The sequence below is a fragment of the Manis javanica genome, chromosome 15 (genome assembly GCF_040802235.1).
Source record: "Manis javanica isolate MJ-LG chromosome 15, MJ_LKY, whole genome shotgun sequence".
In the NCBI taxonomy this organism is placed as follows: Eukaryota; Metazoa; Chordata; class Mammalia; order Pholidota; family Manidae; genus Manis; species Manis javanica.
In genome coordinates, this window is record NC_133170.1 from 24,075,237 (window position 1) to 24,099,768 (window position 24,532).

Consider the following 24,532-nt stretch of genomic DNA (forward strand, 5'->3'; position numbering starts at 1 on the left):
CCGCCCCCTGCGCCCTCCTCCCCTCCCTCGCGCGCGTCCCTCGTTTCCTGCCGGCGCCCGTTGCCATGACGACGCCGCTCCCGGGCCTCCGCGCTCTAAGCCCCGGGGTTTTTCCCCCTCTTGCTCTTTTTTGCTCTTTTTTCTCCTTCTTTCTCTCCGAGTCCCGCTCGCCGGTTGGAGGGACGAACTTCAGAAAGTGCTGGCCTCTAGTGGGGAGCTCACCTCTCACGGAGGAGAGGGAGATGGGAGAAAGGGAGGGAAGTGACGTGAAGAGGGGAAAAGAAGGTATTTTCTGGAGCCCCTGGGAATAAGGGATAGAAAGAAAGGATCAAAGGGATCCACAGGCAGAGAGGGAGAGAGCAAAGCAGCGAGCCCAGAGAAACGGCAGAGTGGGAAAGGAAGCAAAGCCGAGGAAAGGAAAGAAGATGATTGAGGAAAAGGACCGAGCATCTTGATTGTTTAATCCCCCTCGTCAACTGCGAGAAGGCGGGAAAGAATGCTGCAGCGAAACAGGGAACCCACTAGGAGTTGGCATGCATTTCAAAGCAGCAACCTAGTGTAACTTGCTTTTTCGGGGATTTTGTGTACTTGTGTGTTCTTAAGATTTAGATGTGTAATGAAACGAGAACAACAAAAGGGGAAAGGCGGGGGTATGAGGAGAGTAAAACAATGGGCTATATTTGGGAAAGCTAAAATCTGATGAGGCAGGAACCTTTGTCATTTTATGTAGGACATCAGTTTATCAGTTTTTAATTCTCTTAGAACATTCAGCAAATACTTATAAGCACCCACTGTGTGCTGCCCCCCGTTTGAGAAGCTTGAATCATATTCAGTGCCTAGAACAAAGGTAACTGCCCTCATTAGCCTTTTACAGAGAGGTCGGAGGATACCTCGTGGATTGATAACTAAGGTTGATCTTTTTCTCCGATGTTACTGTAATCCAATAACTATTTTTACCTCGCGTCTTTTCCTAACCTCTATTCTACTTAGTTATTTTCTCTGTCAAGCCACTCTAAATTCTCTCCTTTAAAAGCCCAGGCATGATTTGTTTTTAGAGAAAAAAAATTAAGTGTTCTCTTTGTTTATAGATTAGGTCCTTTGGGGTTCGCATTGAGAAAAAAGTCTTTGGACTACACGCTCTTTATGTGTGGTAGCCAGATTTATGTCAGAGGAAAATATCTGCCAGGCTTCTAGGAACCAGTCAGACAAGTGTGTGAGGGAAGAACCCGGAGGGCAGCCAAAGGGCTGGAAATGCTGGGACATCAGGTGTGGGAAGGTGAAAGGGTGTGTTGCCAGGATGGATGACAGGCTTTGGCTGAGGATCAATTGAAAAGATTCTGGCAGAGAACTAGTGGTAAAAACTAGGTAAAGCCTTAGTCATTTAATTCAAGCCTAGATTTTTGGCATGTCAGAGAAGTTTAAAGCTTTCTTACCGAGACTTGGAATGATATATTGCGCCTAAGCTGAATACCCCCCAGCACTGATGAAAAAGTTGTATCTATAGATAATTTTCAGATCATATGACATTTAAAGAATCCAGGTGCCAGACTGTTTTTCCAGTAGCCTATGGAACTTGCATACGTAGCTAGTATATGGCAATTTCAGCCCATTAGAACTGGAGCAGAATCACTACTACTGCATATAGATAGATTCTACCGCGCTAAAGATTCTGTTGTGTTTCCTGGGTCAACAACCCCTACGTCTTCTAAAAGTTATACATTTAGGTGATGTTAGGGGATAAGATAGTGATGGTAAATAATTTTGTTGAACAATATAAATGTAGCCTAGGAACATTGTGTCACAGAATGTTTTGTGTCACAGTAGTTTAATTTTCTTAATGTAATGGCTTGTAGCCCATTTTTCCCAGTAATTCTTTTCAAGTTCATTTCCCTCCAAGACGGATCAGTCTTCCAGCGTCATAGATCTAAGCAGTGTTTTGAAGAAAAATTTCAGGTTAAAAAAAGGAATATATTAACAGTAAAATGAATACTTAGGAAAACCAGCATCCACGAGGAAATCATTGTCCTAGACTAACTCGGTTTGGGAACAGGTACTTAAGGACTTATCTCAATCTAAACAGAGCATAACAATGTGATCCCACAGAAAATCCTCAACTGACTTATTTTTTGCAGTTTTACTAAACTTTTCATTTTTATTTAATGATCCTCCTGGAATTGGTCTTTTCTTTTTCAAACCAAATAGTTCTTCTGAATGGAAGCTAAATAATTTCTTTACTCTGCATAACACTGAAAGCCATTAGCTTAAACAGGTGAAAAGGAAATGCATTCTATCTGGTGTATAGAAATCGAAGTACTCCCCCTGGCAAAGTTAATCTAAATAAGGAAAGATCAGGATTTGAAAGGAAACCAACTGTTCAGCAACAACTGAAACAAATCTAAGGTAGGCTAATATAATTTTGCATATCAATTGAGCATTGAATAAGCATGCTTCAAGCTTCTAAGCCCAGCATTGGTGCAATGAATTGTGATAGAAGAGATGGTCCTTAACCCAAAAGGTATTAGTATCCTTGGAATGTATCTATTTACAAGTGACCAAGCAAACAAGTGTGATCACATTTTTATGCAAACGTGAAAAGGATGAAATAGGGAAAAAACAGAAATAAACGTTTACATTAACCACCACCAATTGTGGAGGTGAACCACCACACACATCCCACCTGCATGCCTTAAATTCTAGGTGTGAGAAAGTGAAATGAAGATGAAGAGGATTTATAGACTCTTGGATTTTTAAAGCAAAGAAGAACTTTAAAATTATCCAAGTCCATCAATTTTCAGTGGAGAAAATTGAAGGCTAAAAGATGAATGGAGAAGAGGGATATTTCATAATCCCTGGCAAATAGAAGATGTCCCTACCAAATAAATTAACTGGCAGTTAAATATTAGTTAACTGAATTAATTTCCTAGATGCTTGAACTGAAAAAAATATATATGGAATTAAAAGATAAAAAAGATGTCTTTCATTCCTCCCCACTAATTCCCAGAATGGAGTTCAGGACACATTGTCCCAGTATATGACACCTTGGCATATTGAATAGTTTAAACTGAAGGAGTTTGAGAAAACTGCAGAAGCAGGAAAGTCACTCTGATGTCCTCCTCCCCTCTCCCTTCTTCCCTAAAACAAGTTATAAAACCCTTCTGTGAGTTTCCCTGGGAGGAAAGTGGCATCCTTATCCTCTAGGACAAAGGAACACCAAGAGGAACCCTAACAGGTCTTTCTCAGTTTCCCCAGTTTTCTGTAATTACCTCATACTCCTTGATCTGTGATATCCCTCCTCAACTGCCTGCTCTTCATCAAACCTAGCAGAAACATAGTCAGGTCCGTTTCTTTGGCCCCTATTTCCTTATAAAGACTCCCACCTGGCCAGTAAATCGAAATTTAGATAACTGCTGTGTCCCTGTAGATGCTCCAGTTGACCAGAAAGCCAACATAACCAGTCAACCGACCCCCAGACACCAGGCCAGTTTGGGGCTCTATAGTTACTTCCTTGTTCTTTATTCTTTATCTTATAAAAGTTCTCTGCATCCTGCCCCATTTTGCAGTTCTCCAAATGTCTGTCAGTTACATAAAGTACTAAATAAAGATTGTTTGTATCACTTAAATTGTCTTCTCTAATCTTTTTTTTTAAACGTTATGTATGCTTTTCTCCTGTTAATGTCTTTGTCAGTTTAATTTTTACAGTCATTGGCCTGAAGAGGCTAAGGACAGCCTCTTCCTCACCTGCACCCACCATACTCACTTTCTTTAGAGTAGACGTTTGAAATTACCATATTGATTGGTTCAGCTTAATATTTCACCCACTGTTGCCCTTGAAAAAAGCAGATGTACTCCCACATCCTTGAGTAGCATAAAGTTGACAATAACTTATGCTTTACCAGTTTAGACAGTTACCATGTGATTAAGAACAAATTACATACCTTCTCCCTGCCTTGGGTTTCTTTCTGTAAGTTTCCCTGGAAGGAAGTAACACCTAGTAGTTGTTGGGAATAAATGAAATGTTTTGAAGTATTTCATGCAGTGTCTGACCCATCGTATGAGCTATTATTCTTAGTTTCCCTTAGTAACCCAATGTATTTTTGTCCTTGCCAAATGCATCTAAAAGCACTCTTTATGTTTTATTCATCCTACATCACAACTTTAATTAACTCACAATTTAGTTAATGAGCTTATGAGTCAGTTTAGTTACTGAATTTACTGTCAAGGAGGAAAAACTTTTCCTCCACTCTTTTAGATTAATGGGGGCCCATGAAATAAACTAACAAAAGACAGATTAACAGGAGAAGAGTTACACAAGTTTTATTAATAGTATCTGTATGGGGGTTCCCAGAAAAAAAGTAAAACTCAGAGAAGCAGCTTGGAAGCTCATATGCACTTCTTAACAATGGAAAGAGGGTCAGCCCTTCCAAGGAGGGTAAACTCCAGGGAGCTGCTCTTTCCTCCCTCATCTCAGAGCTGGACGGATGCAGAGGGGATCTTTCCTCACAGGGAAACTTGTTAGGCAGCAAACTCTCCCTGTTAATTAATCTATTGATTAATTAATTGGTTAATTCTTAATCCTGTTAATTAATCATCCTATTAATTTTTAATCTGTTAATTCTCAAAATAATCCTTATGCAAAAGTGGTATACTTTGGGGTGGCATATTCTAATCCCCTTCATTACTGTCATTTTATATGAAAAGAGTATTCCCTGACCTGTGTACAAAAAGCCTCTTTTCGGCTTCAAGTATGTCTTCTAGTCTTCTTTTCCAGGATTTGGGTACAAATGCATGTTGAGACTAAGCACTAGATTTATAACCCTCCAGGGCTACGTGCCCTATAGGCCAAAGAGCTAAGAGCTTGGGAAGAAGTCTAAAGGGAAAAAACAATTCAAAATATACTTAGAACCTCTGTTCATGGCTTTATGTACATTATTGCATTCCACTTTAGCATTAATCTTTCCTGCTAGCTATTACTAATCCTTAATTTACAGATGAGGAAATTAAAGCTAAGAAAGGTTAGATAAATTGCTCAAAGTTCATGGGAGTACTAAGTAATAGAGTCAGAATTTAAATTCAGGTCTGTCTGACTCCAAAGCTCATAGCTACATCACATCTTTCACAGGGTGAAAATAGAATAGTATAAAAGATCTATTTAAAATGCTTAGCACACACATAAATGTTTGCACAAAAATACTTGGTATTTGCCACTGTAAAGCCATGCAATGGAAAGCCCACTCTGTGTTTGTTAATACGGAAATAACTCTGGATATCATTTCCACAGAAATACTTGGGAGTTATATATATATATATATATAATTTCCCCAAATTCTCTGTTTTCTCTCCTGTCTGCTTATAAACTATGGCAAGCAGATAATGGCCCCAAAGATATCCTCATCCATGAAACCTGTGAATGTGTTATGGCTGTGGAAAAGGTGAATTAAAGTTCAGATGGAATTAAGGTCACTAATTAGTAAATATATACCATGGAATATTATTCAGCCATAAAAAAGAAAGAAGTCTAGCCACGTGCAACATGGATGGACCTAGAGGATATTATAAGTGAAATAAGCCACCAGAGAAAGACAAATACCATATGATTGCACTCATCTGTAGGATCTAAAAAACAAAACCAGACAAATGAACAAAACAGAAGCAGACTCATAGACACTGAGAAGTGACCAGGGGGTTACCATGGGGGAGGGGTTGGGGTGGTTGAAATAGGTGAAGGGGATACAGAGGCACAAAATTTCAATCATGGTTAAGTTAGTCATAGGGAGAAAGTACAGCCTAGAGAATAAAGTCAATAATTCTGTAACATTTTTCTGTGTTGACAGTAACTACTCTATCTGGGGTGGGCATTTAATAATGTAGTTAACTGTCCAATCACTACGTTGCACACTTTAAACATGTATAATATTGTATGTCAACTATACTTCAATTTAACAAGAAAAGAAGGTTGCTAATCAGATGAGCTGAAAATAGGGAGATTATTCTGGATTATCTGGATGAGCCAAATATAATCTCAAGAGTCCTTGGAAGTGTGCATGGGAAGCAGAAGAGGCAGGCTGAGTTATGCAGTGTGAGGAGGATCCTGCCATTGCTGGCTTGAAAATGGAAGGGGACAGTGGGGAACTGAGCAATGTGGGGGGCCTCTAGAAACTGGGGGAAAAAGGAAATGGGTTCTCTCCTAGAATCTCCAGTAAAGAGCTCAGCCCTGAAAACACCTTGATTTCACCTAGTGAGATGTATGTTGCACTTTCTGATCTACAGAACTGTAGATAATAAATCTACATTGTTTTAAACCACTAATTTGTGGTGAACTGTTACAGCAGCAATAGAAAACTAACATATAAGCTAACAAAAAGCAGCTAATTTTAGACCTTTCCTGTTGCCAAAGTCCAGCCAATTGCCAACTTCATTAATCCTTTGTTTGCTAACAATAGAATTTATGGTATCACATGCTTGAACTAATCGATGAGTAAATGCTCAGGAGTCCTTTTGAGTGGCAGCTTTTCAGTTCCCTAAAAATGATATTAAACTATAATTTTCAAAATGGGAGAATTATAACTCTCACACAAATATAAAATGAACATGTGCCAAAGATTTATGTAACTTGTTAATGAATGAAAGAACCAGCGAGACACTAAGGTCAGTTCAAAGTGCATTTGAGAAGCTGGATATTTACAGGCCATTTAATAAAGGAATGTGAGAGAAGACTGCTGGGTTGCATACAGAACTGGTTTATGTCCTATTGGTGCCCTGTTCTTCATGTTCTCTCCTGTGATTAAGAGTTTTTCCCTTTTCCTGGTTTGGGAAAGGGGCAGGGGACACCACCACAAGGGAAAATTTATGCCCTGATTTTAGGCAGATAGGGGGAGAGATCTTTTCTTGCTTCTGCTGTTTCTCAGTTAGCTTTGGCTCAAGACAATTCTTACACAAAATGGGCATATTTTGGGGTGGCATGTTCTGATACCCTTCAAATGTATCACTTACAAAACTTGAATTCATATACTTGATTCTGTAATTCTTTATGCAAACATAACACCTCACAGAGAACCAGTATTTCCTATGATTTAATAATTTATTTTGTTCAAGGTATTGTGCTAGACACCACAGACATACTAAGATGAACAAAAATACTCATTTTTTTCACAGCACTTAATATAATTAAGGAACAAAATCATGTATACATGTTGTTTAAGTCTGGTATTATGATTAAGAGCATGGTCCTGGGCATAGAACATAACCTCTGCTAGTCTCATTTTCCTTGTCTGTAAAAGGATGGTCCTACCTACCTTTCAGGGTTGTTGTGAGAATTTTGTGAGTAATGCACAGAAATAATTTACCCATCATTATCTTTGGTAAGCATTCAGTAAATATTGATTGTTATTATTAATTAACTAGACTGTAAGGCAGACTGAAGATCCTACATACTGAAGGGTATCAGCGTTCTCACCTGGTCTCCGAAAGAGCTGTCCTTCCTATGAAAAAGAGAAAAATATTTGGATACGGTTCGGTAAGAATATGAAGGAATCAGAAGGAATATTTTTAAGCATATTATCTCTTGATCAGATTGGTCAAATGACAACCTTAACAGTTATTTACATGAACAATGTCAGATGTTTTTTACTTTTTATCCATTTAATCTTCACCTTGATCCTGAGAGGTCGTCATTAAAATGTCTGGTCTAGATCTGGGGGCTGTTGATGAGCCTGTACTCAAGCTCTGCCTCTGACCCGGCTTTCGGAGCACCCAGATCCAGGGAGGAACCACTGCAAGTAAGCAGCACCTTCCCCACTTACTGGCCCTTCTCTCCCTCAGGACCGGGGCCCAAATCACGTCAGCAGTCTTTGGGTTGTAAGCCTCTTAGACTGCTTGTGCCAAAAGGTGAACCAAAGAGTGAACTCAAGAAATCTCCCCAAATGTCTACTCTTTAAATGTAAATGAGTGCAATATCTCCTTTGTGTCACCCTGACATTTTAAGTATAAAATATCAATTGGAAAAAACTTCAAATCAAAAGTTATACATTCTAGAAGAAGAAATTGGAAAAATTTTAAAGCTTTGAGAGTTAAGTCAATCCCATAGAAGTAAGATACCTTGCAGCAGAAAGTAATACATATGTATATATATTAATATGTAATTATATATATATATATATTAGCATGTATTATGTTTTCAACACTGCCAGGCAATGTAAGAGATATAGAAGAACTATAAAACATTGTTCCTATTCTCAAAAAGCTTGTAATGTAGTAGGGTAGAAGAAAATTTCTAATCTAAATTGACACAGCTAACCAACACATACACATTTTTCTTCATAGAAAATACTAAAACTGTATGTATGACACATCTCTGAGCAGTGAGTGGAAGAAAAGAGGAAACCTAATGTGGGACTACATGACTTCACATGTGATATCTTATTTCATCCTCTCAAGCATTCATTGAATTAAGGACTATTTTCTCCATTTTTATAGATGAGGTTACCAAAACTGATATGCTAAATGACTTGTCCACAATAAGATATATATTAGAAGGGTGACTAAAACTTTAATACCAAGTTCTAAATCTCTTACAGTTCTTATCATATTGAGGTGACCTTGAAGACTTATGACAAGTGGTCCAGATCTTTCTCCTCTGGGCATATGGTAAGACTGTACCTCCCTACCCACCTGAAATTACGTATGGCCATGTAACCTGCTCTGGCCACTGAAATGTGAGTGGGTATGATGTGCATCACTTCTGGCCAGAAGCCTCAAGAGCCAGTGCACACCATTAACCATGTTCTCTCTTTTCCTGTGCCACATGGTACAAAATATGCAACGAAGCAGATACTCCATCACCTCGGGTCCTGTAATGAAGACAACAGGGAGCACAGGCCCTATTCAACCCTCAATGGACATGTAGAATAAGGAATAAATGTTTTTATTTCAAGAACTAAACACCGAGTTTGCTTTAACCTGACCAATCCTGACCCATTGGTACTAGGAATAATATTTAGGTCTTAAAATACATAACTAGTTCAAGGACCAGTCAGCAGGTGGTGAGGAAATTTAGTGGAGACTGAAAGTCTGGGACAATCTGTTATTTTTCATCTAATAACTTGAAAGTCACATAATGCATTTGATCTTATAGCTCTAGAAAAAGTTGAAAAGTAGAATATCAGTAGCATGTATGGGTTACTGCGTTTGACTGAATTTGACAAGGTACTACAAGAGATGGAGTTTCCAATTAGAAGTAAGAGGGAAAAGAGAGTCCAGAGATATGGGGGTTTATAGGATTGGACGAGTCAGCTGCGTGGAAAAGTTTAGGTAATAAAAGCTAATCAGACCTTAGCTTTGTGGCAAGGACCAAATCAAGGCGTGGTAGTCACATCTGTTGTCCAAGCCTCAGAATGGGTTCATTTATGGCCCAGAAAATTGTTTGAGTTGGAAAAGATAGCTTAGGGCATAACTCTCCCACCACAGCTTAATGGGCCTGCTGTGCCCACAGCTAAACTGAGAAAGAAAGACAGAATTATTGGTATGGCTACGGACACATGGAGCTGACAAATCAAAGAAGGTGACTAAACTTTGAAACCATGAACCTGGATTAGGAGATCTGTGACTATTAAGGCTGAACAGTGACTCCTGGACTCTTAATCTGCAGGCAGTGGGCAAGCTGTAAAACCTGCTCAGGCCTCCCATATCCTCCCCAGAGGCAGCCAAGCAGGATAACGGCAAAGGAAGATCTCCAGAGGGTACAGCCCAGGGAACATGAACCGGTGAGTCCTTCCTGGGGAACAAAATTGGGACCTGTTGAAGGAAGTTCCTCACTTCCTGGGTAAAAGACCCCTCTAACATTTGTCTGGAACTTCTCCAGAGTAACAATTTCACTGATTAAAAAAAAAAAAAAGAGCCTAGGATACAGTATCCATTTTTAAGAAATCGTCACCTTCTACACATGGCAGAAGTGTTCAGAGAGACACGTCAGCATGTCAGCTTTCTGCGAGAAAATAACCTATTTCTGTAGCCCTTGGGTCATCTGGGCTGTCTGTCTAGGACATCATAAAGAGTTCTGTACTTTGGGTCTCAGTTTCCTCACTTTTCAGCTGAAGAGATCATATTAGGTGATGACTAAAGACACATTCTAAAAATTTATACTTCTATCTTCTGCCAATGGTGGGCAGTTCTTGAACTTAATCCAGAATTCAGAAAATGATCTTCATTGCATCCCCTAAAAACTAAAAAATAGTACAGGGTCATCTCTCCCTGGGACCACCACCACCACAAGAGGACTTGCACTGATGAGGGAGGCTAACAGCAGGATAGACTCTTACATACTCAGGATGAAGACTTCTAACTGGGGAATTCTATTGGACATTCCTGCTCAAAATACTTGAAAAGATCACAAGATGCATAGAACAAATGGCTAGACACAGAGAACAGGCAAATGAAGAAAAATAACAGTTTCCAGAGCACCATAAGCTATTTCCTCTGTCTAGAATGTCCTTCCCATGCCCTACCCCTACACCTATATCATCCCTGATTATCCTTAAGAATGTAAAGCAGGTATCCATTCTGGGAATCCTTACTTTGGCCTCAAAATTAGCTTAGGTTCCAACAACTCCTGTCCTTTCATTCCATTCATATCTATACATTCAGTGTTTACCTTCCTCATTAAGCTCTAAGCCCTGTAAGGGCAGAGTGTAGTCATCATGCTTATCCTGTGCCTGGTGCAGTACCTGTCACTCAGCAGGTGCCCAACAAATATGTATTTAATAAAGGCTCTTCACTTGCCTTCATATTTCAATGCTGTGCAATAATTATCTCCCCTGCCACACAACCTGTAAATGTGCTGTACGATGGAAGAGAAGAAACCTGGAATAAGAGCAAATGTGCCCCACCAGTTTTGCCAAAACCATAATCTGTTAGATAAACTGCTGAGGGGAAAATACCAGTAAAACACTTCAACAGTAATTCCATCCAACACAAAAGATGAAAGTATGCATACTCTGAAAAACTATAAAGCAAATGCTATGGAATAGCTATTTTGTAAGGAATACCTCATAATCAACTTCTATGTTTCTAGAACAGCTGTTAAAGGGTAAAAGATGACATCTGTTAGATTTATACATGTATTGTTGATTTTTTGAAGAATATTTCTAAAAATATATATAAGAAACTGAGAACCATATACACCCACAATGTCTACTGTCACATTAACTTGACTTTACTATTCCACTGTCTTCATCAACACTGTTTTAATATTCCAGAAAACTCTTGCCCAGAAAATAAAAGTTGCATATAATTGTATTGTTTATCTCAGGAACATCCAGAAAAAAACATTTTAGATTGCTCAGCTTTTTAACAGACAGTTATCAAATGGGTATTGTCTAAGACTTTTTAAAATCCTCACCTTACTGTGTCCACAATCCTAAACCATGATCCTTACCCCACTTAATCAAACCCCTACAGGAAAGATGCCCTTAAAGCAGACCCCAAAAACCTCATAAATATCCTGACTTAGCCTTCCCTTCTTAGACACTGCTAAGGCTCCTTCAAGGCAGTGTGCTCCTTTACCACAGTTTGAATAAACCCAGCTTTGCCTGAATAATGGGTGTTTGGGCAGTATTTTCAGGGAGCTAGGATTCAACAAAACTAAGAGTAGTTACTCATGAGGAGGGAACTGAGAGATGTGGAAGGTGCCTTTTTGTACCCTTGAATTTTTCTATTGGTATGTCTATCTATTCCAAGATAAGTGACATATAAATAAATAAAATGTAAACAAACAAACACTTAAAAAGCAGAAGCCATCATTATGTCCTACCCACTCTGGCCAGAAGGGGTCACTTCCCTGCCTCCATGCTTATCGGGGACTGGGGAAAGAAGGAACGGGGATGGGCCTCAGTTATAGAGCAGATGATTTCAGTGGGACTGGAAATTTTAATTCCTGAAAAGAAAGGTTCAGGATCTCTCCTCACAACAATGGCTGCTATTCATTGAATACTTTCTAAATGCCAAATAATACTGTAAAAACAGCTTTCTTAACAGTAAATTTGGTGTACAACTAACTACACACATTTAAAGTATACAATTTGGTGAATATTGACATATACATGCAACCATGAAACTATCACTACAATATAGATAAAGAACATATCTATCACCGCCTCAAAGTCTCACCTGTTATTCATGCCTCCCTCCCTATAGGTAAGTGTTTAAGTACATCACGTGGAAAATGTTATTTCACTCTTGCCACCATTCTTTGACATTTGAGATAAGTATTATTCCTCGTATTCATTAAGGAGGAAACTGAAGTGTAATAGGTTAAATAACTTCCCAGTGTCAGTCTGCTAACAAGTGGTAGAGCTACCATTTAACACAGCATATTTGACACCAGATATACACTAAACCAGAAATTTTCAAACTATAGTATATGTATCTCAGGTGGTCTACAAAGACTTTCCAAACAGTACAAAGGCTTACCTTCCTAGATCTTCAGCTTTGACATGGATTTCTATCTCTTCACTGAGAACAGGCTATATGAGTTGAAGCTTCATGATCATTTCTCTTTTTCTTTTCCTTTTTCACTTTACAAAATATAAACTTTCATTCATGCCATGGTACATTGTTCATGTTCTGGGGTTTAAAAAAAAACTTTCTGAGCTGGGAAAGAAAAAGACAGCAGAGTAGGAAGGCAAGGCAGAAACCTCCTCCCACACACACACACCAGCAACTACAGCAAACACAACTAACCCTAAAAATGACCCAAAGACGGCAAACCAGACCACTTACACCTGGGGAAGAAGAGAAGACCACACAGAGAAGGGTAAAGTGGCAGAGCCATGATGGAGTACGACCCAAGCCCTTACCCATCCCAACCCACAGGCAGGAGAAAGAGGAACAGAGCAAGGGGGACATGTCCAGGAACTCTGCACACCTGAGCTTGGAGATCTGCTCTGGAAACACAAGTCCAAATTGTACTGGGTTCTGGTGATTAGCTGGTCTGGACATCAGGGACAGTTGGAATGCTCTGGGAGGCTGAAACCCCAGCCCTTGTGGAGGACAGGCATGTTCCACCAGTCCCACTGAGACCCAAAGTAGAGGTGGCAGTTTGAAAGATTTGCTAGCAGTGGGAGGGAGGGGTGCCAGAGGGGTAAGGGCTGGACAGAGCCTTTCCGCAGGAGACAGAGCAAGTAGACAATATCTCCCCAGTCCTGCCTTAGCCACAGAAGTTGGGCACTTGCAGGAGCCCCAAACCCTCCGTTCTCTCTCTGCTGCCCTGATGCACTTCCCTGCACATGGCTGGAGTGCCATCCACTTGGCCCAGCAGCATCACACTTTGATCCCTAGTAGGCAGAGGGAGGCTTTCCCAGCTTTCTCAGCCCTGTCTCAGCCCAATTAGAGAGGTCACGTATGCGCCAGCTCTCCTTCCTTCCAGTGGGTGGCCAAGGTGGGTGCCACATGCCCACTCCAGAGCCATGTGACCGCCCTGCAAACCCTGTTAACCCAGCAGCCCTGCCATCACTGCAGGGCAAGCAGAGGGTGTTCCTTCCCACAGTGATCCCAGCAGAAGCCACTGCTCTGCTTAAAAAGGGCCAGCTAAGGCAAACCGCCAGTAGCAGTAGACTGAGATAGATGACTTCTGGCAGACAGACATTAAGGCAGCCCCACCCAGTGCCCACCAAGAGCAGCTGGGGCTCCTCCACAAAGGAGGATCCAGCACTAGTGAGTAAATGGTCTTCAGCCTCTGGGAACCACAGGACACCTTCTTCATAAAGCCATTATTCTCTAGACCAGGAAGCATAGCATATCTATCTAACACAAAGAAAGAAACAGAGAAACTCTGACAAAGTGAGGGAGGCAGAGGAGTATCTTCCAAACAAAACCATAGGATAAGACACCACAAAGAGGGCTAACTAAGATGGAGATCACCAATTTTCTTGATGAAGATTTCAAAGTTGTAGTCATATATAGGCTCAATGATCTGCAGAAAAGTGTTGAAGATCTTGGAGAGAACTTCAAAAAAGACAAGGAGATGGAAATTAGAGAACAGGAACACAATGAAGTTGAAGAACAGAGAGAATAGAGAATCTCTAGGAATGCAAGAATGGTTAGAGAGATGTGTGACAACTCCAATCAAAACAATATTCTCATAATAAGTGTAGCAGAAGGAGAAGAGAGAGGCAAAGGGATAGAACGTCTCTTTGAGGAAATGATTGTTGAAAACTTCCCCAATCTGGGGAAGGAAATAGACATGCAGGTCATGCAAGCACGGAAAGCCCTTAACAAAAAGGAAACAACACCAAGACATATAATAATTAAAATGGCAAAGATTAAGGATCAGGAGAGAGTATTGAAAGCAGCCAGAGAGAGACAAAAGATTACTTATGAGGGGAAAGCCCATCAGGCTGCCAACAGACTTCTGAGCAGAAATTTTAGAGGCTAGAAGGGAGCGGCATGAAATATTTAATGTACAGAAGGACCACCTTTAACCAAGAATCCTCTACCCAGCAAGATTATCATTCAAATTCAAAGGAGAGATTAAACATTTCCCAGATAAATGAAGGCTCAAGGAATTTATAACCACACTAGCATTACAGGATATGTTAAAGGGACTTCTGCAGATGGAAATTTTCCTAAGCCTAAATAGTTTTCACCAAAATAAACCCATAGTAAAGGTAGTAGACCAATTACTTACCAAGCAAGTATAAAATTAAAACAAAACAAGAATAGTAAACAAACTATACACATAATCAGTCAAGTGATACACAAAAAATTCAATTATAACTTCTAATACATAAATGGTGGAAGAGTTAAACTACTTTAATGTAAGATTCCTTTTAATGATTTACAATTCTGTCAACCAAATTGAAAGAGGACCTAATCAAGTTGAACACTGAAAATAGATAACTAAGAATAATTTTTTATCAAAATTATTGTATGGTTTTGACATATAATTTGAAAAAGTTCAGAAAATTTGGTGACATTGCTAAAGATAAATGGCTTCCATTCCTACTTTCTCATTTACTTGAGGGAGATTTCTCAAAGAATGTAACTATAATGCATATAATTAAACATTGGAATAAAATTAATCATATCTCATTCTAGAAATAGGTAATGACCATTTATAGATATATTCACTAACTGAAAAAATACCCCAACTATATCCATCTTACTAGAAATTGTGTTTCCAATTTTATTTTACATGTTGTGTTTAGTACTTATTTACTAAAATATGTAATATGTTTTTTAACTGTTTATTTTTTAAATTTGTGCTGTTTTGATCCGCAGAATCTATGTATAATATAATGTTAGTTCAACCCACAAGAATTCTTGAATATCTTCTAGTCTTATAGAATAAAAATACTTTGACATTTCAAGTTGTATATATTTTCTTGTTGCAGGAAGTTTGTTAGGGTGATCAGTAAAACTTGAAAACATAAAAATATATTAGAAAAATTCCATAATGAAAGTGGATGGAACTATGAGTTGACAGGAGAAAAGGAAAAAGTGTAAAAATTCTGACTGTTAAGGAACTTATTTTGTCATTTTTTAAAATGGATAGTGGGTATTAAGTTGTATGGACTGTAGATTACATTAGATAATATTTCTTAAGTGGTACAACAGTTTTATTCTTGCTAATATTCTAATATCCAGAAATCATATCATTTCAACTATTTAAGATGAAAATTTTAGATGTTGACTGAAATTATTCAAGGGAGTGTATGCTTTTTAAAATTTCTTTTAGGAGCTACGCAATAAGCAAATGTTTGAAGTCTATGTTTTTCCTCATATTTACTCCATGGAAATGATGGGAGAAAATTCAGTTTGGAGACGTATGGAAGTCAGAGAGCAAAGTGAGGAAGGAGTTCATTAAAGCAAGAACAGCAGGGAAAGGAAGCTGTTTTGTAGGCAGCAGACAGCAAGGAAGAACAGGGAGAAAAGGGAAGGTTGCTGAACTCTTGCTTGGCATTGGGCAAATCTCTTGCCAACTCTGAAAGCTAGGGTCACCTGGCATCCAAGGTCTGCTGGAATCTGCATGACATGAGAACTAAGTCTCTACTACCTCAGGCTTTGGGGTTGCTGCAGAGCATTGGATGGAACAAGATTATGTTCTGAGAACTTCTCAAAGGCAAAGAAAGGAGATTTTCAGGCAGGCTACTAAAGAGCAGGAGCATACAGCTGCAGTCTTGTCTGGGTCAACCAGGCAGGAACTTGCAAACCCAAATCAGAGCTCTCAGTAGCTTCTCCCCACTTATCTGAAGTAGGACACAGAGAGTGACATGCTTGAAGAAAGGGGAGTGTGAGCAACCTCAAAGAGGAGGTGCACTTAAAGGTTTAGAGTTTGAGGTTTTATAGGGCCTTTTGGGTAAAAGTTAGCATAAGGCATGATGTATACAGGTAATTTGTCATTCTTTTGATGTTTTGTGTTAAGAATGGGGTTATTTTAAAAAGGCATCCTACACTATGGGAGAATATATTCATATGACTTATCCGATAAGGGGTTAACATCCAAAATATATAAAGAAATTACATGCTTCAACACCCAAAAAGCAAATAACCTGATTAAAAAATGGGCGAAGGATCTGAACAGAAACTCTCCAAAGAAAAAATTTGGATGGCCAACAGGCACATGAAAAGATGCTCCACATAGCTAATCATCAGGGAAATGTAAATTAAAACCACAATGAGGTATCACCTCACACCAGTTAGGATGGCCAACATCCAAAAGACAAGAAACAACAAATGCTGGTGAGGATGTGGAGAAAGGGGAGCCCTCCTACAGTGCTGGTGGGAATTTACTGCTGGTAAATTAGTTCAACCATTATGGAAAGCAATATGGAGGTTCCTCAAAAAACTCAAAATAGAAATACCATTTGACCCAGTAATTCCACTCCAAGAATTTACCCAAAAGAAAACAAGATCCCTGATTCAAAAAGACATATACACCCCTATGTTTATCGCAGCACTATTTACAATAGCCAAGATATGGAAGTAAGCTAAGTGTCCATCAGTAGATGAATGGATAAAGAAGAGGCGATACATACACACAATGGAATACTCTTCAGCCATAGAAGAAAAGAAATCCTACTATTTGTTACAACATGGATATGGAACTAGAGGGTATTATGCTCAGTGAAATAAGCCAGGCAGAGAAATACAAGTGCCAAATGATTCCCCTCATTTGTTGAGTATAACAATGAAGCAAAACTGCGGGAACAAAACAGCAGCAGACTCACAGACTCCAAGAAGGAACTAGCAGTTACCAAAGGGAAGGGGTTGGGGAGGTGAGTGGGGAGGAAGAAGGGGACTAAGGGGCATTATAATTAGCACTCACAATATAGGTAAGTCATGGGGAAGGTGGCACAGCACGGAGAAGACAATGACTCTATAGCATCTCACTACCCTGATGGACAGTGACTGCAATGGGGTTTGGGGGGGACTTGATAGTATGGGCAGATGTTGAAACCACAATGTTGCTCATGTGAAACCTTCATAAGATTGTGTATCAGTGATACTATAATAAAATAATAAAATAAAATAATGGGGTTTTTTAGGTCACTTTGTTGGCAGAAACTTGTTATCCCTCTTTGGTTACTCCTTTCTTTTTTGTATTTTCCTTATTCCAACTACTTTCTCAACTATTCAATGGGGACCTTGAGACAAGACAAGGAAGCATATGGGAAGATAGAACGGCAGCTCTTCCTTGATAGAAGCAGGACTGCTCTATACAAGTCACTCCCACCCATGGTTTATTACTCAGTATTTGCCTAAGGGTCTCAGTCTAAGTCATATGCTTTTTCCTTGAATAAACACTAGCTTAATTCCAGGGATTTGTTTGTCAGGGGCTTCATTTCTCTACCCTATTTTCTCATCTCCCTCAACTTGTTTTTCCTTCTCTTCCTCCTTAATGGAAAGGCTTCTTAAATCAGGAATATCCAAACAGACACCTCAAATAATGTCAGATTTAAGTGTGATGAAGAGGAGCAGGGGAGGGGATGAAGGCCAGAGAGATTAGGTTGGTGTCTAATGGCCATTTCCTGTTACTTATATCAGTTCTCTTGCCATGATACCCGAGGGGTAAGAAGGCTTGGGAGGCCTCTATTGGATATGCTCCCCCTCTTCTCTCAATTTGGGAGCTCCTGGGAGGACCCGGCAGAGTCTAGGGTGCAGGAGACAGGGAATGAATAGTTAATGCAAGTGTGGCCCTGGGCTTATGGAAGTGTTTCTCCATCATGGGCTTACCATTCTCCAACTCTTCCAGTCAGTTTAGGATCAAGGAGAGCGATATCAGAGAGTGGACATCCAGGGTAAAAGGGTATAATTACCTAGAGAATCCTCTCTGTTTAAGTATTATTCTCCTTTCTTTCCCTATCTGTCCATATGCTTCCAAACCTGTTTCCCAAATGAAGACATTGCTCCAAGGAAGAGTTTATGCAATGACGGGTACCCTGTATGGAAAAGGCTGCGGTGACTGAGGTGATGGAGGAGCAAAGCAGAGACAGGGAGAGAATCCTGGCCAGCCACTCTCCTTATCAATCATAATTTGCCCTGCAGTGATGGCTGGCTGAAAACAGTCCCTTAATTAGGTTTTGCTATTGGCCCCTCTTTGAATCCTTTGATTTGTAACTCTTGAGACATCAGGCCAAACAGTTTAAGGAAGAAGCCAAAATGGGAGCTTTGGATAAAGGATATTCATCATCTTTAAACAGAACCTTTGGTATCCACAGAAATATGTACAGAGCCAAGCATACAAATTTTCTTTCAAAGAAAAAGAAAGTTTATTTTTTAAATCTATTCCCAGAGTCCTAACTTAAATCTTCACCTAGATTTAACCTCCAGTAAGACATTCTTATCTCTTGGTCACCCTTTATACCACCATCTCATCTCTGGAGAATCCCGTAAATGGCTAGATCTCTTCCCGCAATGATCTCTCCCATGTAGTTCCTCTTTAGTGTGATAATTCCTAGTCCATCTCCCTTAGCTCTTTACTCTGGCACCTGTGCATGCATCTGTGAAGTAGTAGAAAGTAGCTGAGATCTGGCCTGCTCATCTGTTATCCTTTTACAAGTCAATCAGAGAAATCTAATTATTTGATTGAATCAGTTCAGCTTTAAGAGGCAAAAGAATGCTGTCCAATAATGTCACAGAAGATTAACTTTCCAACTTCAATCCTGGGGTAAAAAAACAAAAACAGAAGATCATGACACTCAGAAAGTCTTCACAAGTATGGAGCAACTTATTCCTAACTAGGAAAAAAAAAAACCTCACAAACACATGATGAGATTATTAATGTGTTATCTCTCAGGGGAGTAGAATCAGGTAATCTTTACTTTTGTCTGTGTATTTTATATAACAAAGATATGCAATGTAAAAATAATTAGGAAAATGCACCAATTTTCAAATCAGAGAAAACTGTTTGTAAAAATCACATAGAACCCCTCATACAAATTCCACTATTATAATAGCTTCTCTTAAGTGAACTAGGGAGATTATTATTCTCTCTTCAAGAATTTAGGACAAAAAAGGAAAAACCATTTTCTATCAAAAGTATGCTTCCAAAAGACAATAACAGTAACTCAGGAGAAGGTCTCTTTAATTTCTGAATACAACAACCTTACTCCAAAGGTCTTTTCTCTTCTGGGCTTACCTCATTCACAGATATCAGAATACTGAACTGTTGCCTGTTCATCTGTAAAATTAGATAATATATTATTATATTGCAGTCCTTATACATTCAGAGAGAAAATGCCTCATACTGCTTTAGCCTTTGTAGAGGATCGCTACAGATTATGAGTACATTCAGCATCACAGGAAGGTTCCAACCACTAATGTTTGCATATTCATGGTAAATTATTAATGACAGCAAAAATATGAATAGTTAGCCATTAATGAACAATGGTCCACATTGTTCTGTTGGTCTATGGACCACATCATATGGAATATCTCTAATGCAGATGACTTCTTAAAAAGACATATGAATTAAAATGTTTTAGGAGATCAGATAATGTAATTACGTGCAACTTGGACTGGGAAGGAGTATTTGTAAAGTTAAGAGAGACGTCATGAAGAATGAGGCAGAAATATGTTGGGACATGCAGGGAAGTCTCAGCCCTCACCTGGTAGGTAGTAGTCATAGACTGTGACAGCTGCTGGTTTTAGGTTGGTGACCAACACAGTTTGGCTGATGGAGAAGGTAAAAGTCTGAGTCTTCTTACTGATCTATGGGGAAGGTAGACAAAACATCACCTTAGAACTAACGTGAAAATAACACTATGTAATGTGGAGGTTAAAAGACTTTTCAACACATTTTTCTGAAACCTTTCTCCCTGTCCCTTCTGCCCCACGACAGTCTTAAAGATTCTTGCCTCTTTCTTCTTAGGACCTTTACAGCTTCTGGGCTTTTCTGTAAAATGGTCCCCCCATTCTTGGTCTACTCTAACCCACTGGTCCTCCGCTAAATTAACTGAAGTGGCCAAAGAAACAGAGGCATCCGTTTTACTCCAATGGCTCTGTGCCCCCTATTGGTTATCTCTCTTCATTCAGAATTTCTGATCAAATGACATCTCCCCAGAGAGGCTTTTCCTGAACACTTTATTTAAACACAGTCACATCCTGGCCCACTCCTGCCATCACTCTTGACCCCCTTGTCATGCATAGCGGTCATTCCTACTGAATGTGTGTGTGTGTGTGTGTGTGTGTGTGTGTGTGTGTGTGTGTGCATACATATGTATTCCCTAGATTCTACATATCATCTGTCTCTCCACTAGAACATCAACTCTGTGAAAGCAGGGTCACATTTACTGTTTTCACTGCTTTATCTCCATTATGTTGAAGAGTGTCTGGCACATATTGTTTGCTCAATAAATATTAGCTGATAAATGAATAAATGGAGAATTTAAGATAATTGTATAAACTAATCTACTATAAGAAAGAAATAAGATTCATGTTATAAATTTAGGTATGTGGTTATAAATACCTACTTAGGAGAGATTTCTTTAGATACAGTGTCCCCCAGAGTGGCCCAGGAACTCTCAGAGAGCCCCAAACTGTATCAATGAGTCTGTGACACCAAGATTATTTTTGGAATATTACTAATATATTATTTGCTTTTCCCATTTTCATTCTCTTTTACTGTACAAGTATGCGGGGGCTACTTGATGTGAGATATTGCAACAGACTGAATGCAGAAGCAGACATGAGAATTTTAATCTTTACATTTAAGCCAGATATATACTTTTTTTTCATTTAAGCCAGTTATTAAAGCAAAAATGCAAAACAATCTACTATTCTCATTAATTTGGGGGGGATGTAGTTATTTTTCATAAAAATGTTCTGTTAAAATATAGTGAGTTTATTAGAGTTGTTTTTAAATAAATTAATTAATATTTTAAGATTTTTATCAGTTTAACTTTCTAATAAGATAAATGTCAATAGATGTAACCCACATCACCATAAGCTCTTTGAGGTCCTTAGAAATTTAAGAGCACAGAGTGGTCCTAGAATCAAAACATTTTAGAACCACTACCCATCATTTAGTTACCATAAAGATTTAAAATAAATGACTAATGTAAACCAAAAGAAAGTTGGGATAGCAGTCTTAATATCTGACCAAATAGAATCTAAGGCAAAAAAAAAAAAAAAAGTGTGTGTGTGGCACAAAAACAAAGATATATATATATATATATATATATATATATATATATATATACACACACACACACACACAGATATATATACATACATGAACATATAGAAATCAGGGTAAAAGAAGGACAGCATGTATTAATAAGAGGAAAACTGAATAAGACATATTCATAAAAATATATGTACCTAATTACGTAGTTGCAAAACATACATACCAAGAAACAACTGACAGAATTGCATAGATATTGAAAAAACCAACAATTGTAATTAGAAATTTTAAAAAGCCCTTTCAGAACGTAAATCAAGCAGAAAAATAAGCAGAGATACGACATGAACAACAGAAGTACTGATCTTGCACCTTTAGATCTGGATGAAGCCCGTACTCGAGAAAGAGGGACTAGACATTCTTTTGGAGCACACACTAAACATTTCTAAAAGAAATACCATATATCAGGTCACAAAAGAAATGCCAATACATTCCAAAGGACCACTATCATGAAGACTATGCCTTCAGACCATAATGCAGTAAAATTAGAAATTAATAACAAAAGGATAGCTTTAAAAGCCCCATGAATTTCTAAAACAAAAATTAAGGTATAGCACTAAATAGTAATGAAAACAATGTTGGTCAAAAATTGTGGGGCAGAGATAAAATGTACTTAGAAGAAAATTTATAGTTTAATATCATTAGAAATAGTTTAAATCATTAGAAAATAAGGAAGACTAAAAACAAACAAATCCAACATTTAACTGGAAAAGCTGGAAAAAGAGGAACAGAAAATACATCCTTTCCCCCCTCCCTTCAGCCCAAAATAAAGAAAAGAAATAATAAAGGGAGAAGTTAATGAAACAGAGCACCAAAACTAACTAAAAAAAAAACAGAGAAGAGGAATAAAATCAAAAGCTATTTTTGTTAAATGTGAATAAGATTGGCCTCTGGTGAAATTAATCAAGAGCAAAGGGGAGAATATACACAGAAAAAGGGAAATTATTGCAGATATAATCATGAACACTGGCTTTTAGACCATTAGACTTGACAGATTCGCTGGACACTGATCGGCAGATGGTCACCATCTCAGGAATGGCATCATGCAGGTTAGAATCCCCAGGTTCTCCTCCCACCGCAGCCACTGACAAGCATCACGACTGAACAAGCCACTCTTACTCTACCCTTCCAGACCCCAATCTTCTTACATGTAAGGAGAATCGCTGTGTGAGACTCAAAGAAGGTCTATAGAAAAGCATCATAAACTTTGCTAAAATTTTAAGCAACTACAACATTGTTATGTCAGGGTTGCTCCTAATAGACTAACCAGAGTTGTCTCAAAAGAAACGATACAGGGCTCCCTCAAAACAACAAATCCCTAGCACCCTAGAAGATAAGGAAACCACAGTTAGTGCATGAGTTGCTGTGGGGGCAGGAGCTGGAAATGAATGTTACTGACAATAGTAAATTTTAATTGGAGATACTCCTGTCAGTTACACAATGTTTCCTTGTATTGAATAGAATATGAAGAAATAGGCATTATAACAATTTTTAGAAATTTACTAATCCTTGAAAGTGTCTCATTTTGTTGAAATGAAAGTTTACCTACAATGTCTGATTAACATTAATTGATGTTAAGATTACATTAAAATAACATCAATGGCTAATGTTTATTGAAGGCTTACTCTAGACCAGGCATAGTTCTAAATAGTTTTACATGTCTTATGTCATTTAATTATTTCAATAGCTCTATGAGATAAATAACTATTTTTACCACTACCCACCTTCATTTTACAGCTGAGGAAACATACATTTGACAACTGGCAGCCAATGCTAGAACCAGAATTGTAGCCCAGGAAGCCTGGCAGCAAAGTTAACCACTATGTAATCCTCCAGAGCTATGACACTGCAGGTGGCTACTGAGCATGTGAAACGTGGCCAGTCAGAATTGAGATGTGTTGTAAGTGCAAAATACACAGTAGACTTAAAGATAGAGTATGAAAAAAAAGTGTAGAAACCTCATCAACAATTTTGTATATTAGTTTCATTTCATTAGTGAAATGAAAATGTTTGGTGTCTGTAAGGCTGAATAAGACATGTTATTATAAGTCATTTCAACTGTTTCCCTTCACTTTTTAAAATGTGGTTTCTGGAATTTTTAAATGACATAGATGACTCACACTTTGTATCTGTTAGCACTGCCCTGAAGGTGTACCACAGTACGTTATGGTATTGGGATAGCATGGAGGGAGAACTTGTTCAGTGATTGTGGACTCATTCTCTGGGGTCCCTCATCCCTGTGTATGTGACATTAGTATATATATACAGATTAGAAGGGAAGTTGCAAAGATACATAAGCAATCAAGTTCTTTGGTTCAGTTCCCAAATACCTACCTCTTCCAAATAAATGTTAAGTGTGTCAGTTCCAGATTCAACCTTCTTCACCAGTGGTTGTTGGAGAAGCTAAATAAGGCAAAGGGAAAAAAGGAGACTAAGAACCAGAGCCTTCCCTATCCCATAATCTTCCAAAGCTCTGTCATGATCAAGGAAATAATATATACTATAGAAAAAGGTAAGAGAAAAGGAACCAAAATTATTACAGTGTCCATTTCCTCTATCCCATGTAATTTTGTGAACATTTAGGTAATACCACGATGCCCATTTCACCAGCTTTTTAATAATAATGTTCCATCCTCTTGCAGCTAGTTAAATGAAAAAAACAGAAAGGACTTACTGACTGAATGGTGCCCTCCGTGGGACTGAACCCAGAAAGCATTTTCACTTCTACAATGGCCAAGTTGGAAGAGCTGCGACTTCCCACATAACTGAGGGCAGAAATAAACAAATCTGTGTGCGTCCATTCTTTTCCCTCTCAGCACACTCTGCATCCCTCCCTCCACACACACACACACCCCAACT

At 38.7% G+C, this 24,532-nt stretch overlaps 1 protein-coding gene and 1 long non-coding RNA gene across 2 annotated transcripts in view; one reads left to right on the forward strand and one right to left on the reverse strand.

The window, feature by feature from the left end:
• The window catches only part of LOC108396118 (uncharacterized), a 25,081-nt gene extending 652 nt beyond the window's left edge, over window positions 1-24,429 (forward strand). Inside the window, exons 2-5 of the long non-coding RNA XR_005058650.2 lie at window positions 7,402-7,513; window positions 8,574-8,643; window positions 9,644-9,758; window positions 24,316-24,429. This is a non-coding gene — a long non-coding RNA (uncharacterized lncRNA). The remainder of the gene's footprint in view (window positions 1-7,401; window positions 7,514-8,573; window positions 8,644-9,643; window positions 9,759-24,315) is intronic.
• Window positions 18,738-24,532, reverse strand: part of A2ML1 (alpha-2-macroglobulin like 1) — a 34,683-nt gene continuing 28,888 nt past the window's right edge. The window contains exons 32-36 of the mRNA XM_017658839.3: window positions 24,348-24,438; window positions 24,008-24,076; window positions 20,100-20,202; window positions 19,631-19,672; window positions 18,738-19,154 (exon numbers count right to left, since the gene is read on the reverse strand). Coding sequence (XP_017514328.2) covers window positions 19,632-19,672; window positions 20,100-20,202; window positions 24,008-24,076; window positions 24,348-24,438 — 304 coding nt within the window. The 3' untranslated portion in view covers window positions 18,738-19,154; window position 19,631. The remainder of the gene's footprint in view (window positions 19,155-19,630; window positions 19,673-20,099; window positions 20,203-24,007; window positions 24,077-24,347; window positions 24,439-24,532) is intronic.